Source organism: Serinus canaria, chromosome 11, assembly GCF_022539315.1.
Source record: "Serinus canaria isolate serCan28SL12 chromosome 11, serCan2020, whole genome shotgun sequence".
In the NCBI taxonomy this organism is placed as follows: Eukaryota; Metazoa; Chordata; class Aves; order Passeriformes; family Fringillidae; genus Serinus; species Serinus canaria.
The window spans coordinates 13,257,427-13,270,943 of record NC_066325.1 but is presented as its reverse complement, the minus strand read 5'-3'; the positions used below and the strand labels follow the sequence as shown (position 1 = coordinate 13,270,943).

Sequence of the window (13,517 nt, the reverse complement as noted above, 5' to 3'; positions counted from 1 at the left end):
CCATGGCCCAGGGCTGAATGTGTGTGTCTGCCACTACATGCACACTGGGCTCGGGGCATCTGTGGTTTATGGGGTTGGATTACGGGCTCTTCAACTCACCAGCAATCTGGTGGTTTTGGGATGAGTGTACATGCCGTATCTGAGGAGATGGGATTGGCTTAATTTAGAGCCTCAGGCACTCCTCCTTCTAGCAGCTACTGAAGCTGAATAGCTCTGAGATGAACGCCCAAAAATTCCATTTTAACCCTAGGTGCTGCTTCCAGGGCTGTGACCACCATAAGATGCCTTCCCTTAGGCTGGAGAGAGCTAAGACAGGGCTGGCTCTTGAACCAAGCAGATATGGTTATATGAGGCTTGAAAATCTTTCCATGCCCCTGCCCTCATCATCTCAGTGCTGTGACCATGTGACCAAGCGTGTCTGCTCTCTCATCAAGGCTTTGGCAGCGGGGCCCAAGTAGCTCTAATTTGCTCTCCCCTTGCCTCCCCAGGTACAAAAGGCCTGGAGTGCTCACCCTCCACTCCCACCATGAACTCCTACTTCTACAAGTTCATGATCAACCTGCTCAAGCGCTTCAGCAGTGAACGGAAACTCCTGGAAACCAGAGGAGCCTTCATCATCAGGTCAGAGCACCCCACCAGCCTCACTGAAGCCCCTGAGCACCCCTGGGATGGGTGGGACAGGGATGGCAGGGTCAAGCAGCCCAAGTACTACATTTATTCAGAGCCAAAACTATTTCCTCAAGCTTTCCTCGCTCTCCAGCAAACGGTTTTGGCGCAAATGGGATTTGCCTTTCACATGTCAAGACACCATATTTTTCTCTCCCATCCCCGGAGGCAAAGTGGCTCCTTATTAAACAATGTTGTCAGAGCCTGTTTCGTTAGGAAGCAGCTAGACCAGCCGGAGCAGGAAGACAGGCACTCGGAGTGCCAAGCTGAGTGAATCCCTCCAGCCATCTTGGCTTGCCCATCCAAAGCCATGTGTTTCAATGCACAGAGTTGGGAGATTTTGCTTCAGCTTTTTAAGGAGCTGTGGCAGAGGCTGGAGAGCCAAATGTTGTGAAGGCTGGAATGCCAAGTGTCGTGGCAGCTGGCAGGCAGTCATCTTTATTGCAATAAAATTTGGGGCAAGGGATATCCACTCCTCAGCTCGCTGGGAAATAACAGGGTTAATGGTCAAGGCGAGGTGGAGGAATCAGTGAGGAGGTTGGTAGAATCAGCTGGCAGGACCCTGGGTTTTCCTCCCTTCCTTTCAGGTATGTGGCATCAAAATGAACAGGGGGAGCATGAGATAAAAGCCATGCTTCTGTGGGAGAAGAGAGCCACCTCTCCAAAGGCACAGGGGTGTGCCAGGTACTAATGGAGAGGTCCTATCACTGCAGTGGGAAAATACAGCATGCAGAGTTCCCAAAATTTGCTAAGCTGAGCTGGGTGTGGAGCTGTATCTGCTTGGGCAGCAATTTTTGGCCTAAGTCCGGATTCATCCCAGAGACAATATCCCACTCACAGAGTCCACTCTCCTCTTACCAGTCAGCACAGCCCCTAGGATAAGCCACCTTGGCATGGAAGTGGCCTCATGCTGTGTTAGGGAAGCAGGGTCACCAGAGTGACAGTGAGCCTGGGCAGGGTCCCCTTTAAAAGCTCTCCTGTACCTTGGCCACCTCCAGCTTTTTCCCTCCAGCTCTGGCAGGAGGAGCCTTGGCTGGCAGGCCCAGCTTTCCCAGGAGCCAGCCAGAGGTGCAGTGGGACTGGCTCACAGCAGCTCAGCAAGCCAAGGCTTTTTGCAGTGACTCATGGCCCAAAAAATCTGGTAAAGCAAAAAAAAAAATTTGAAAAATAGATGACTCTGTCCTTTGTCAAGTCACGTTGTTGCTCATATGGGGTAAATGCAGGACTGGAGCCAAAGTGGTGGTTCTGGGAGGGTGAGCCATGCCCTCAGGTACCGGTGATTAACTCTGAAACCTACTGATGGCGGGTAAAAGACTGGTGTGAACTAACATCTCTGCTGCTTCCAGAAAGAGCAAGATGAAAATAGAGGAGAAAAACTTTTACAGGACTCTCTGGCAAAGATTGATGTCTTGCTGGAGAGACTCAGTGAGTATGGGAGCCTCATGGAGCTATTTTTAGCCACTTTTCAAATTGAAGCCGTATGCGCGTTCCCACGTTACATCCCTCCCCTGTCCACAAGCCAGCTCAGCTGTTTTGCACAGCAGGGTGAGAAGCCAGCCTCATGTTTGACTTAAGAGATGCTGGTGATGTTTCGTCCTGAGCTGTGGAGTGCAAGGGGGATGCTTGAGAGACTGGGACAGCATCTGCTGAAGTGTGGTCCAGGACCACTGCTGCCTCTTTCCCAGGCTGGCCTGGGAACACTGAAACGGGGAAGAAAAATAGACCTGTTACATTTAGGCAATGATTTCCAGCTGAAGGATTAGTGTTCACAGGAAATGGAAATGGAAGACAGGGGTTTTATTCAAGCAGAGCACAGCAGTTTTCCCTGTCACGTTGCTGGTGGGCAAATTCTAAGGTCCATGAGGTCACGTAGGGGGTCTGCAATTAAGGGCAGTTTATTTCTAATCCAACTCAAGTTTGTTCATGCTTGGTTTCTGACTCTGAAAGGACTTCAATCACTCTCCTGATTTGTCCTCACATTCCCAGAGATAAAGGTTATAGTACATTGCATGTTTGAGGATGGGAGTGGGGTTTGACCAGTGATCTCTGCAGGAGGTGGGACCATCTCTTGCTCTGCGGTCCCCGAGACATGTAGAACTGCTCCAGAGCCTGCCTGGTGCTGGGAGATGGGTGAGAGAAGTACCTGCAGCACTCACTGGCAGAATTCACCCTTGAAGCCTGGCTCAGGCAGAGATAGGGGCTGTGATGGGTGGTCTCACCATCAGTAACCCCAGTCCCAAGATGGGTATCTCAAGATGCTTTGCCAGAGAAGAAAGGGTGGAGCTAAGTGGAAACATAAACTTCCTTCAAAATAACAGGGAAACAGCTCCAAAAACTTCTGTCATTCATATGGAAGTATCCTGGGATTTTTTTCTCCTTTGCCTGTGACCACCAGGCTGGGGATAACCCAACACTGGCATGTGGTCCCTCTGCCAGCACTGTTTGTGCATCAAGAGATGGATGGGTCTGCTGCCTTCCTGAGTGGGATCCAATGCCCATCAAACCATGTTGTGACGCCTCATCTGTGCCAAGGGCTTTAGGATTAGGATCCCCTCAACCCAAGCAGACCTCACAGAGAGAAAGCCTATGGCTGTGGTGGAGCTTACATGCCTAACTGAGCCCCAGCAGGAGAAGTTGGACTCGATGATCCTTGTGGGTCCCTGTCATCTATGATCTGTGAGAAAGGAAGAGCAACATCCAGGAGAAGGCTCATCAAAGCTATCTAGATGCCTCATGAATGTCTGGCCAAAGGATTTGCTGAGGGTATTCCAGTGGTACGAGTGCCATAGAGTCTCTTGCTGTCCCACCCCTGTCCCCTGGAGGAAGGAGGGAAACCTGCTCCCATGATCTCTTCCAAAATTTTTTTTTTATTTGGCATCAGTCTTCTGCATTGCAGCTGAGAGGGTTCCTTTAGGGGTCCCTTCTCTTTTACTGTCACTTGTGACCTTTTTTAGGCTGGAAGCCAGTAAAATTAATCTGCCTTCAAAACTAAGAATACCAAGTGCTGCTTTCTCCTCTCAAGCCAGGCATGCTTGCATTCAAATGTTGCTCCTAAAGTGTTGTCAGAGGCAGGAGCATCAGTTACCTCCCACCTTGATAAGCACATCTGAGGCCTTCCACCCTTCTAATTGCCCTGGCTGGCACGTGGCTGTCCTGGATTCACCAGAGCCCTTAAGCAAGAAGCAAATATTCCCATTCAGCTGCTGACCTCTTGGAGCAGCAGAAAAATGTGGAGGAGCTTCCAAAGCATCACATGGCTCCTTGGAGCAGCAGGGCTGTCCTCCAGGCAGGAGCCCTGCGGAGGGAAAGCTGCTTGGCCGGTCAGGAGGCAGGCAGCAGAGCGGCACCGAGCTTTTCAGCTCACACTGAGATTTACAGGCTGGATTTAATTCCTGTTGGTTGGTACCAGTGCAGTGGGATGGGGAGATTAAGGGAGAGGTTAAGCCCTACTGCATGGACATCAGTGTTGCTGCTCAGAGCACGGTGTGAGGATAGGGCTGGCTGTCCTTGCAAGAGCTGTCTTCTCCCCTCAGCCAGCCCCCAGGGCTGGTTATGCAGTTCCTGTGCTGTCCCCAGGGTCAGTCTGAGCTCCAGGAGCTGGTTCAACTGGCTAAGTCAAGCCTAGCACCAAAGCAGCTGGCTTTTTGCTGCTCTCTGAAATGGAACAGCTCAGACATTCATGGCTGATGTACCTTGCTACAGCAAATGAACCCTCTGGGGTATGGGATGTGCTTGAGTGGCTGGAGACATCCCTATGCATGTCGTGTGTGGATACTTTGAAGCTCAGGGCTTAATTTTGAAGCCCAGCAAGGCCATTTTCTTGCAGAGCAGTGGCACCCTGGGGCAGAGAGGACGCCTGAGTCAGCACTTTGCTCCCCAGGCACAGCCTGCACGCAGGGGTTGTCTCAGCTTGTTTTATAGAGCTGTTAAATGAACCTCCCCACTGCCTGGCACTTTCTCACAGGGTGTTTTCTGAGGTTAAGCTGCTTGGAAGAGGCCCTGGCATGACTTTTCAACCACCTGGCCCATGATGGTGTGCCCACAAATGGGCACCTGGTGAGACTTGCCCATTTGACTGGGGATGGTCCTTGACCTTTGGGGGTATGCTTGAACCCTGTGGGGACTGGCCAGAAGGGCTGGCTGGCTCTGCATCCACTCTGGATGACAGACATACGCTGGAGCATATAAGGTTGTTCAGCCAATTTATGGCATTAGCTACAGAGCTGGAAAATCCCAAGTCTCGTGATGGGGCCACAGATTTATTCTTCCAGCAGACGGGAAAAGTTCACCTGGCTGGAAATTCTGACTGTTCTTGAGATCTCAAAACCCTGCTGGGATGAGGCCAGTGGAGAGCTGGATAACAAGGGCAGAGCTGAGGACAAAGACTGGCAGGTCACACTGGGTGCATGAAGGGCTGTACATGATTCCTTTGGGGCTGGGGTGGCCAGTCCCTCTTTTTGGGCATGACAGGGCTTTTCTGCCTCTGAGAAGATGAGGCTGACTGTACAACACCAGTTTCTCCAAAAAAAGTGGTGAAAAAGACACAAAGTGAGTTTGAACCTGCTAACCAGGATGAGGAATCAGAGAGGAGGGGAGCAGAGGGCTGGAGGAGCGTGGAGCACAGACATCCATCGGATGCTCTTGGCAGGCCTGCAGTGAGGTGCGTGTTAAATCACTTTTGACTGGCCTGCCTGGCATTCCCAGGGCCGTGCTCTCTGTCTGGGAGAGTGGGAAGGGAAGGGAAGGGCTTCTTGCCAGCATCCAGTGAGTAGGGCTGTCAGGAGGCAGTAGGATGGGGATTTAGCTGCAGGGATAGCAGGGGATGCACTGGGGGTCCTGTACAGAGCCAGTGGTGTTTGTTTTGCTAATAAGGGGGTGCCACAACCACAGGATGCCTCTATACTGCAGTGAGCCAGGCCCATCCTGCCCACCACCTCATTCCTAACCTTGTCCTTTCCTCCTGCTGTGCTGTCCTCACTTCTCAGCCCCTCACTGTAGGAGGCTCAGGAGCTGGAGCTAACCAAAACCCTCCTTCTCCCAAGCCTGGATGCTCTTGACCTCCTCTGGACACACATTTTCCTTGACCAAACACCCCAGTACCCCCTGATGATCTGGAGGATCTGGAGGCACCCAGTGCTGGGATGCAGGACCCACTCCTGCTCTTTCCTTCGGATGTGCTGATGCCACTGTGCCCCCTCCAGCACCTATTGCCAAAACTATGCCCTGAAAATCCCTCTACAAGTGAATCAGGGCTGGAGGGGGGACACGTGTCACCTCTTCCTCTCTCCCACCCTCTGTGCCACTGCAATGCAGAACAAAACCTGCGTTTGTTTTTGCGGGAACCATTTGGCTTGTACTCAGCAAAGTGCAAAAAAAAAAAAGAAGGGGAAAAAAAATGGAGCCTCTTTGATAAACTGTGATATGAACTCGGGTAAAATCCAAACAGCTGTGAGTGCTACAAGGGAAGCTTCTGTGTCGGGAGGCAGCGAGCCTGCGAAAATCCACTGCTCTGCCTGCCAGGATGCTCGCTGGCCGCCTGCCCTCCGGCTTTAATGAACTGTGCACTCGCCATCCCCCTCCTCATGCCTCACTGAGAGGAGGAACAGGAGAAAGCTTTTTAGTTTGTGGGGTTTTTGTCCATTTGCAAAGCAGAAAGACGGACTCCCTCTCACCCGAGGCCCCGGCCAGGCACAGGGTGATGGAGCAGGGTGGTGAGCGTGCCCAGTTCTGCAGAGGTCAGTGGGCTTCTCCTCACTCATCTCTAGTCCATTCCTCTGTGCCTCCTTTTAATTCTCCCTGCTGTCCAAAACCTCCTTTCCCCAGTTTGCCATGTAAAACCCCATGCCTGGAGATCCAGAACAGTGATACAGCAATGTGGTGGCAAACAAGCTCTGCTTTCCTGCATTTTCCCTCTGCTCCAGGCTTGGACTCTGAATGCTCTCTGGGGTCTCCTCAGGCTCCTATGGGATTTGGAAGGAAACCAGCAACCTCACTGTACCTCCAAAAGCCCCCAGCTCTCAAATTGCCTCTTTTACATTGCACAGTGAGCTCCACAAGCCCACGGGAGCATGTATTTATTGGGGTTTTAATTCACTGAGGCTCTGGGACATCATTCTGGACTCTCTGATACCCTCCCAGCCCCACAAAGCAGGAGCCAGAGGGAGGGAAACCCAGTTTCCACCAGAGCAGAGGTTTGCTCGCTCTGGAGTCATAATACCCCAGCAGTCAGCAACAGCATGACCTGCACAAGGGAGGAACCTGGTTGCCCTGTCAAAGGATTATCCCTGCTAGGAGAGCAGGAGCTGTGTCAGCCCTGGCCAGCTCCCTCCTGGGGCTGTACCCCCAGGGAATGACAGGAGATGCCTCCACAGAGCTGCAGGGGCTGGATGAGCTGGGGTGCACCAGGTCCTGGAAATGAGTTTGCTGTGCTAACCCAGCAAAGCTGCTCCAGGAGCAGTCGTACTTGGAGTTGCTTGGAAGGGTTTGATGGGTTTTCCTGTGGAAAAATGGGAACCACATGTGAGCAGCAGTGCTGGCGTGGGCTGGGACTAATTTGGGTCAGTGAGAGGGTGGAGGGGAGGAAGGGGAAATGTGCGTAGGAGAGGAAAACCCTCACAAAATAGCCAAGTTCCTTCAAAGGGCAGGTCCCCAGGTAGGGATATCTGCTTTCTCCCAGCACTTTCCCTAGGATCACTGCAGGAATGCTGTGGAAAAGCAGACTGTGGAAGGAGGGAGCTGGGATAAGGCAAACTGGGGAGAGGAGCTCACAGCTTCCCTGCTTGCTGACTGTCATGTTTTGCAGAGCAGGGATTCAGCACCAGCAGCTTCCAAAGTGTCTCCCAAATTTTCTTTGCCTGGCTGATGGGGTGACGACCCTCATCATGGGGAAGCAGCTTAACCTGTCTGCTCCTGTTGGTTGGGCTCAGGTCTTCTGATGGTGCTTCCTTTTCTGGCTCTGCAGCTGTGACAACTCAGTTTATTCATCTTTGTGGAGGGAAGAGCCAGGACAGAAAATCAGGCTGAGTAACAGTGTTTTTCCCCCACCTGTTTTCCAGGGGATCTTACTCAGTTATCCCCTGGTGCAGGGTACACTCAGTTAAAAACTGAGAAGAGCTCACCTCAGCCAGTGGGTCCAGCTGGGCACTCTGCTCCCAGGATGGGATGTCCTCAGGTAAGATATCTCTGGATGGGACATCTTTAACTCCCCACTGAAAGCATAGAGCTGTACAAAAGCCACTTTGGTTGGAGTTCCTGCCATTCAGTGCTTCTTCCCTTCATGCATGAGCTGCTCCTGGTGTTCAGCTGCACCTGGAGCTGGTCCCCTCAAAGCACTGGGTACTCTCTTGGGTTCCTGGCAGGGAGCATCCATCTCCTCTCCTCTTATACATCTGTGGGCCTTGGAGGGTTTGAGGGAGCAAGGCTCCTCAGGCTGCATCCCTCCTTGGGATCCTTCCAGGGATCCTGGCTCAGAAGGCAGGGCAGGCATTGTGATCCAATGCAATGCTGAGAGGCAGCAGGCATGGAGGCAAGCCTGGCACTAAAGCTGAAATAGCATCTGGGGTATCTAAACCATGGCATAAATGGGCTATTTTTTCAGCTGACACTTGAGTAGGAAGTGCAGCAGGGCTCACTGAGGTATGGGCATCTCTTTCCCTGAGCTCCAGGATGTGCTTGAGTTGTTGGCAGAAGAGACAAGGCAGCTTCACCTCCCACCCCTGGGTACACTTATCCCTAAGCCGTGGGACACTGCCACCTCTTCCCAGTCCCTCTTTTCCTTCCTTCTGGAAAGCTTCACCCTCAAACACAGAGTGTATTCCTGCCATAGTCTATCCCTCTGCTTTCTGAGGTCTAGAGATAGCCAGCAGGACCATTTTCCCTCAAATTTTCCTTTCCTACATGACCATCCAAAGGCTCATTCATCTCTAGGACAGCAGCCTGCTCCTTGGCCATGCTTTTAGAAGCAGAAGCACTTTTATTTCTTCACCTTAAAGCAAAGTGATGGGGAAGGGTGAGCACAGCTCCCATGTGTGTACAAACTGTGCATGCCCTGAACAGGATCAGTCTCTCCCAGCTCCTGTTGCCACAGCTTTGCACCCGCTCCTTTAACCTATTTTATTTGCAGTGATGAGAAATTATAGGGGGAGAAATAAGGCGCTTGTCAGTTTTCTTGGAAATTAGGCCACAGCTGTCAGCCTGAAAGAGAAGCGGACGTCTCGAAGGAGGGATCTGCTGCTGCTGCTCTACAGTTCTCCCCCACTCCCAAGCCAGCCCCTACCCTTCCTCCCCTTCCCAACAGAGCTTGACTGAAAACATCAGTGCCCGGTGTAAGTGCTCCTCTGGGAACAGGTTCTGGAGAGCTCACTTGAACATGAGTTGTTCCTCTCAGCTGTGGTGGTGGTTGGAGCCAGGCACGTGCTCTAATGCTGCTGCTGGTGCCTCCTGCCTGGGGCTTGAAGCCCCAAGAACCCAGGGCAAGACTTGCATTTGCCATCCATTTTGCCATTGAGTCACTGGCAAGTTTAAAAGCTGGAAAATAAATGCTTTGGGCAGGTAATTTTTTTGCCTTCCTGGAGGGTTTAGAAGGGGAGGTTTGCTTGCTCTTCAAGTGAGCCTTTTGTAGATGCTCAGATGTCCCTACAGGATTTTGTAAGCTTTGCAGGTTGTCAGTGACTCATCAGTGCAGGTCCTCAAGGCCAGGTTGGATGGGGCTTGGAGCAATCTGGTCTAGTGAAAGGCATCCCTGCCCATGGCAGGAGGGTTGAAATGAGATCGTTTTTAAGGTCCCTTCCAAGCCAAACCATTCCAGAATTCTGTGGGCAGGATAGCTTTATCCATAAGTCACTATAAAGTTTCCTCAGGGAAAGTCCTGGTACACACCAGCTTGAGCAGCTGGAGACTGGTACTGGTTGTCTGTCTAGTGGGCTTCACCTTGGAGGAGCTGTCACATTCATCCATGTTATGCTAAAAGTTGGGCCATACTTTAGGCTGAGTGGACTATCAGGTTTCCAGATTTAGTTGTCTTTTAGCTTCTGGTCCAGTCCAAAGGATATTACTCTTCCTTCTTCTTGCTACAGCCCTGTTTGCCTCTCCTGTTTGGTACAGAGCTGCAGGTATCTCACTGTTGGATATCTGCTTGGAGAACTCAAGGTGATCTTGTTGAAGGTCAGTGTTCTCCAGCCATGTCCAAGGTGGGAATAAGGCTGGGTTCATCACAAGATGGCACACCAAGGTGGATGTGCCCAGCTTCAGGCTGGACTATCAGCTTTAGTGTGCAGCAGGGCAGCCATCCTGCCAGCCAGGACAGGCGACCTCCCAGTGGCCTGATGTCCAGGGGGAGCATCAGGAGGAACAGAAGCCACGGGCTGAGGCTCTGCAGCATCAAGATGCTGCTTCACCAGATGAAGCTGGCCTGAAACACTAACGTACATTTGTGCTGTGTTCCTCTCAGGCATCCGTCTTGATTGCTGTGGGGATCCCCAGGGATGCCTGGGGAGCGCCTTTCGCTGAGGCAGCCCCGGCCAGCGCTGAGCTGGCACCGCGGCTCCTCCGACAGTTGTCACTGACGGCTGCTGCCAGCAGACACTCCGTGGGAGGCTTTTCTTGTTTGCACTGAAACACTCTGCACCTTTCCCTTTTCAAGTGAAGGCATCGCAGGGCTTGTCTCCTCCGGCTTTCTGAGATCCACACATCCCCTCCCAGAATCCACACATCTCCTTCCCAAATCCACACATCTCCTCCCAGGATATGTACATCTCTGGTCTGCAGCTTTCGCTAAGTTTCCCTGGGGAGCTTGATAACCATTCCAAGAAAGCAAAGCTGATGAGGGTCCTTCTCCTTCCCAGACCTGCCTCCTGGACAGAAGGAGCTCCCCTGCTCCTAAATCTCACAAACCTTTCAAAATCCCTTACATAAAATGCTCTAAATTTTGTAAAGCAGGAGCTGGTAGGGTTGCTATGGTTTCCCTTGCCCAGAGGAGCAGCTCTGGAGCCTGGATTCAGGAAAGGGGGGGATTAAAATGGAGGACTGGGATTTTCTTTGCTGATATGGAGGGAAAGGATGGGACAATGACATCCTCCTGCCTTCCCCACTTGCTCTCTTCTCCCCTTCACATCCTAATTTTATCTATGCTTTCTCTGCAAATTCCTAAAGGATCCCAGCTGCTGGGCCAGGCTGGGGATGTTGCTTTTGCTGGCAAGAGAATTTCAGGGGGATGGGGAGGGGCAGTGGGTATCACAGAGGCTGTGGATTTCCTGGTTAGGTGGGTTAAGCCAAGGCATCTGTGTTGGGGAGCCTGGGGTGTGGAGGAAGGGTGGGGGATAGCCTTTGGGAGGGAGAGGAAGGGAGCAGAGGAAGAGGAGAGTTGGGAGGAAGTATGGAGGGGCTCTGCCCTCCTCACAGCTGTGGAAGTTTTTTTGAGACCTATGAGCAGAAAAGTGGATCAGAACCCCTCTGAGCATCCCAGGCCTCAGCCAGCTCCTTCCATAGCTCAGGCTCTGTCCCAGTTGCTGGAAGTGGGACAAGACATGATCCTCTCCCTGCTGGGGCCCCGTGTCTATTAGCCCAGAGCTAATAAGGCGAATCACTGGTGCTTAATGAAGAAGCACCTGCTTAATTGAACACAGCAGGATGGTGCTCAGCATGGCCAGGCAACGGGATGGGACCAGTGTTTCCCCCCAGGCACCCCACAGATCCCAGAGAAGGAGACGCTTCTGCAGTGAGACTGGATCTCATCTTACTTTTTTTAGATTTTAGGGAAAAACAAGCATTCACACTCTTCAAGCAGGCATTGGTCTGGCCTGAGCCTCTGCCACCCTGTTCCTGCGTGGTGGCTCGGGGCAGGCGACGGGGCTGAAGTGGTTAAAGGGACAGGCGGGCAGGATGGGAACTCTGACAGCTCCCTGAAATGATGATGTTTAGATTAGCCGGTTTCCAGGCATCGAGTTGTCAAAGCAAGAGGGCTGGGAGGGAGGCCGGGGCTTGTCCTTAATTGGAGATGTGGCTCTAAAGCCACCCCATCTTGCCAACATCCTCTGGGCTCCAGCACACTGCCCTGCAGCAGCTCCCTGCCCCTGCATGATCCCTGTTTCGCTTGTTCCCATTCCTCATCCCACCCCACCAACCATTTGTGTGATGAGAATTCATTGTGATTGGCATTGCTGTGCTGGCAATTTGGTGGCTACTACATCAGAGACACAGGGGGACCCTAGGGTGGCATGGGCACGCAAAGCTTGTGGTGACCTCTGTGGCTCTTCCCTTGGCCAGCCTCATGTTGTCAAGGAGTCCTTTAGGCAAGGGGATGGGCAGGGCCCTGTGACTGCAGCAGGGACTGGAGGTGACCTGCTGGGTCCCTTGGGAGCCCCACAGTGGCTCGAGGTGTCCCTGAGGCATTGTCATGCTTCAGGTTGATGCTGCCTCCCATCTGCCTGCAGCCACATTCCTTGGCTCCATAGGAAAGGGTTGAATAACCCTTTTAATCTGAGGAGTTAAATTTTAATGGCCTGGATACCACATTTCATTATCACCATGTGCCTGCACTGCCAGCTGCGTAACATAACCATGATGTTCTGTGGCTCCTGACTCCCTGGGGATACTTCTTGCCCTCTTCTTCCATGCCAGGAGATCCTTGGGGATTCTCTGGGTACCCACGGGCAAGGGGATGCACATCACCCATAGGGATGCAGGGAAATCTCCAGGGAGAGACATCTTGCTGGAATGATGCTTCAGGGGGATTAGCCAGATCCTTTTGTCATCACATCCTGTATGTATGGGGAGGTATATATATTTAAGGGGTGTGTGTATGTATATATACCCATTATTTATGGGATGTATATATCCAGGATATATTTATGGTGTGTACATATAAGGGGTATGGCTCCCACTTTCCCTCCCCTCTGCCCTGTTCCCTTCCACAGCCACTGCACCGGCATCTCAATTGAAGCCACCTGTCCTCTGTTTAGCCCCTTTCCCTGCCTCCTCCCAGCCAGCCTGGCGTTCCCCTCATGCCATCAAAGCCTCCCAGGGAATGGGCTCCTGGGGGACCCTCCCACCCCACCAACAGCCGCCTGGTGCTTGCAGTTGGGCTCAGCTGCTGGCTGCTGTCATAGAGGCCAGCAGCTGCCGGACCAGCCAGTTGTCCCCTCCTTTGGGAATTGCTTTTGGGATATGCCAACCAAGGGGCTTCATGGAGAGGAGTGTGAGGTCTCTGCCACTGCCATAGGAGGATGCTATGCACTGGCAAACTCATTCTGCTGGTGGATCCCAGAGAACCTGGGGACACCTGGAAGGGCTGGTGCCTAAGCAGGACAGCATCCCCATGAGGTGACATGGTGGTTCTGAAGCAGAGGGACAGTCTCTACACAGCTACTTCTCTAACACCCTGACAGTTTCCAGTTCCCCAGTGCCCCTGAAAGGAGGGGGGAGAATCCCAACCCTGCCCCACTAATCAAAACCAGGCCTGAAATTAGAAAGCAGCTCACATTAAGCCTCCTGCTCACTGTGAGCACAGCGTTCACCAGCCAAATGGCAGAGCTCCTGTTTATGGAAACCAAGAGCCTTCCTTTTCCATGGAGAACCAGTGGAGGGGGAGCCTGAAAGGCATCCTTTTTGTCATGGGGGAGCTTTGGAGGTTACTGAATTGCCCTCAGCGCTCCCTGGCACTGTTTTCCTTGTTTAAGCTCTTGCTATAGTCTTCTTGCCTGGAAGGTGTAAAACACTGGCTCCCCACTAGCCATGAGCATTGCAGCCAGTCCCAGCTGTACTGGTGCACCAACCACTTCACTATTGAGACTAAAACTATCCCAGTGTTTGTCCCTGGAGCACCCATCCCTTCTTTGGGCACATAAACCATCCCA

At 52.4% G+C, this 13,517-nt stretch overlaps 1 protein-coding gene across 1 annotated transcript in view; it reads left to right on the top strand.

Annotated features, from left to right (window-relative positions):
* VAC14 (VAC14 component of PIKFYVE complex) overlaps positions 1 to 13,517 on the top strand; it is a 59,177-nt gene that overhangs the window by 37,694 nt on the left and 7,966 nt on the right. The window contains exon 14 of the mRNA XM_009090682.4: positions 489 to 621. Coding sequence (XP_009088930.1) covers positions 489 to 621 — 133 coding nt within the window. The remainder of the gene's footprint in view (positions 1 to 488; positions 622 to 13,517) is intronic.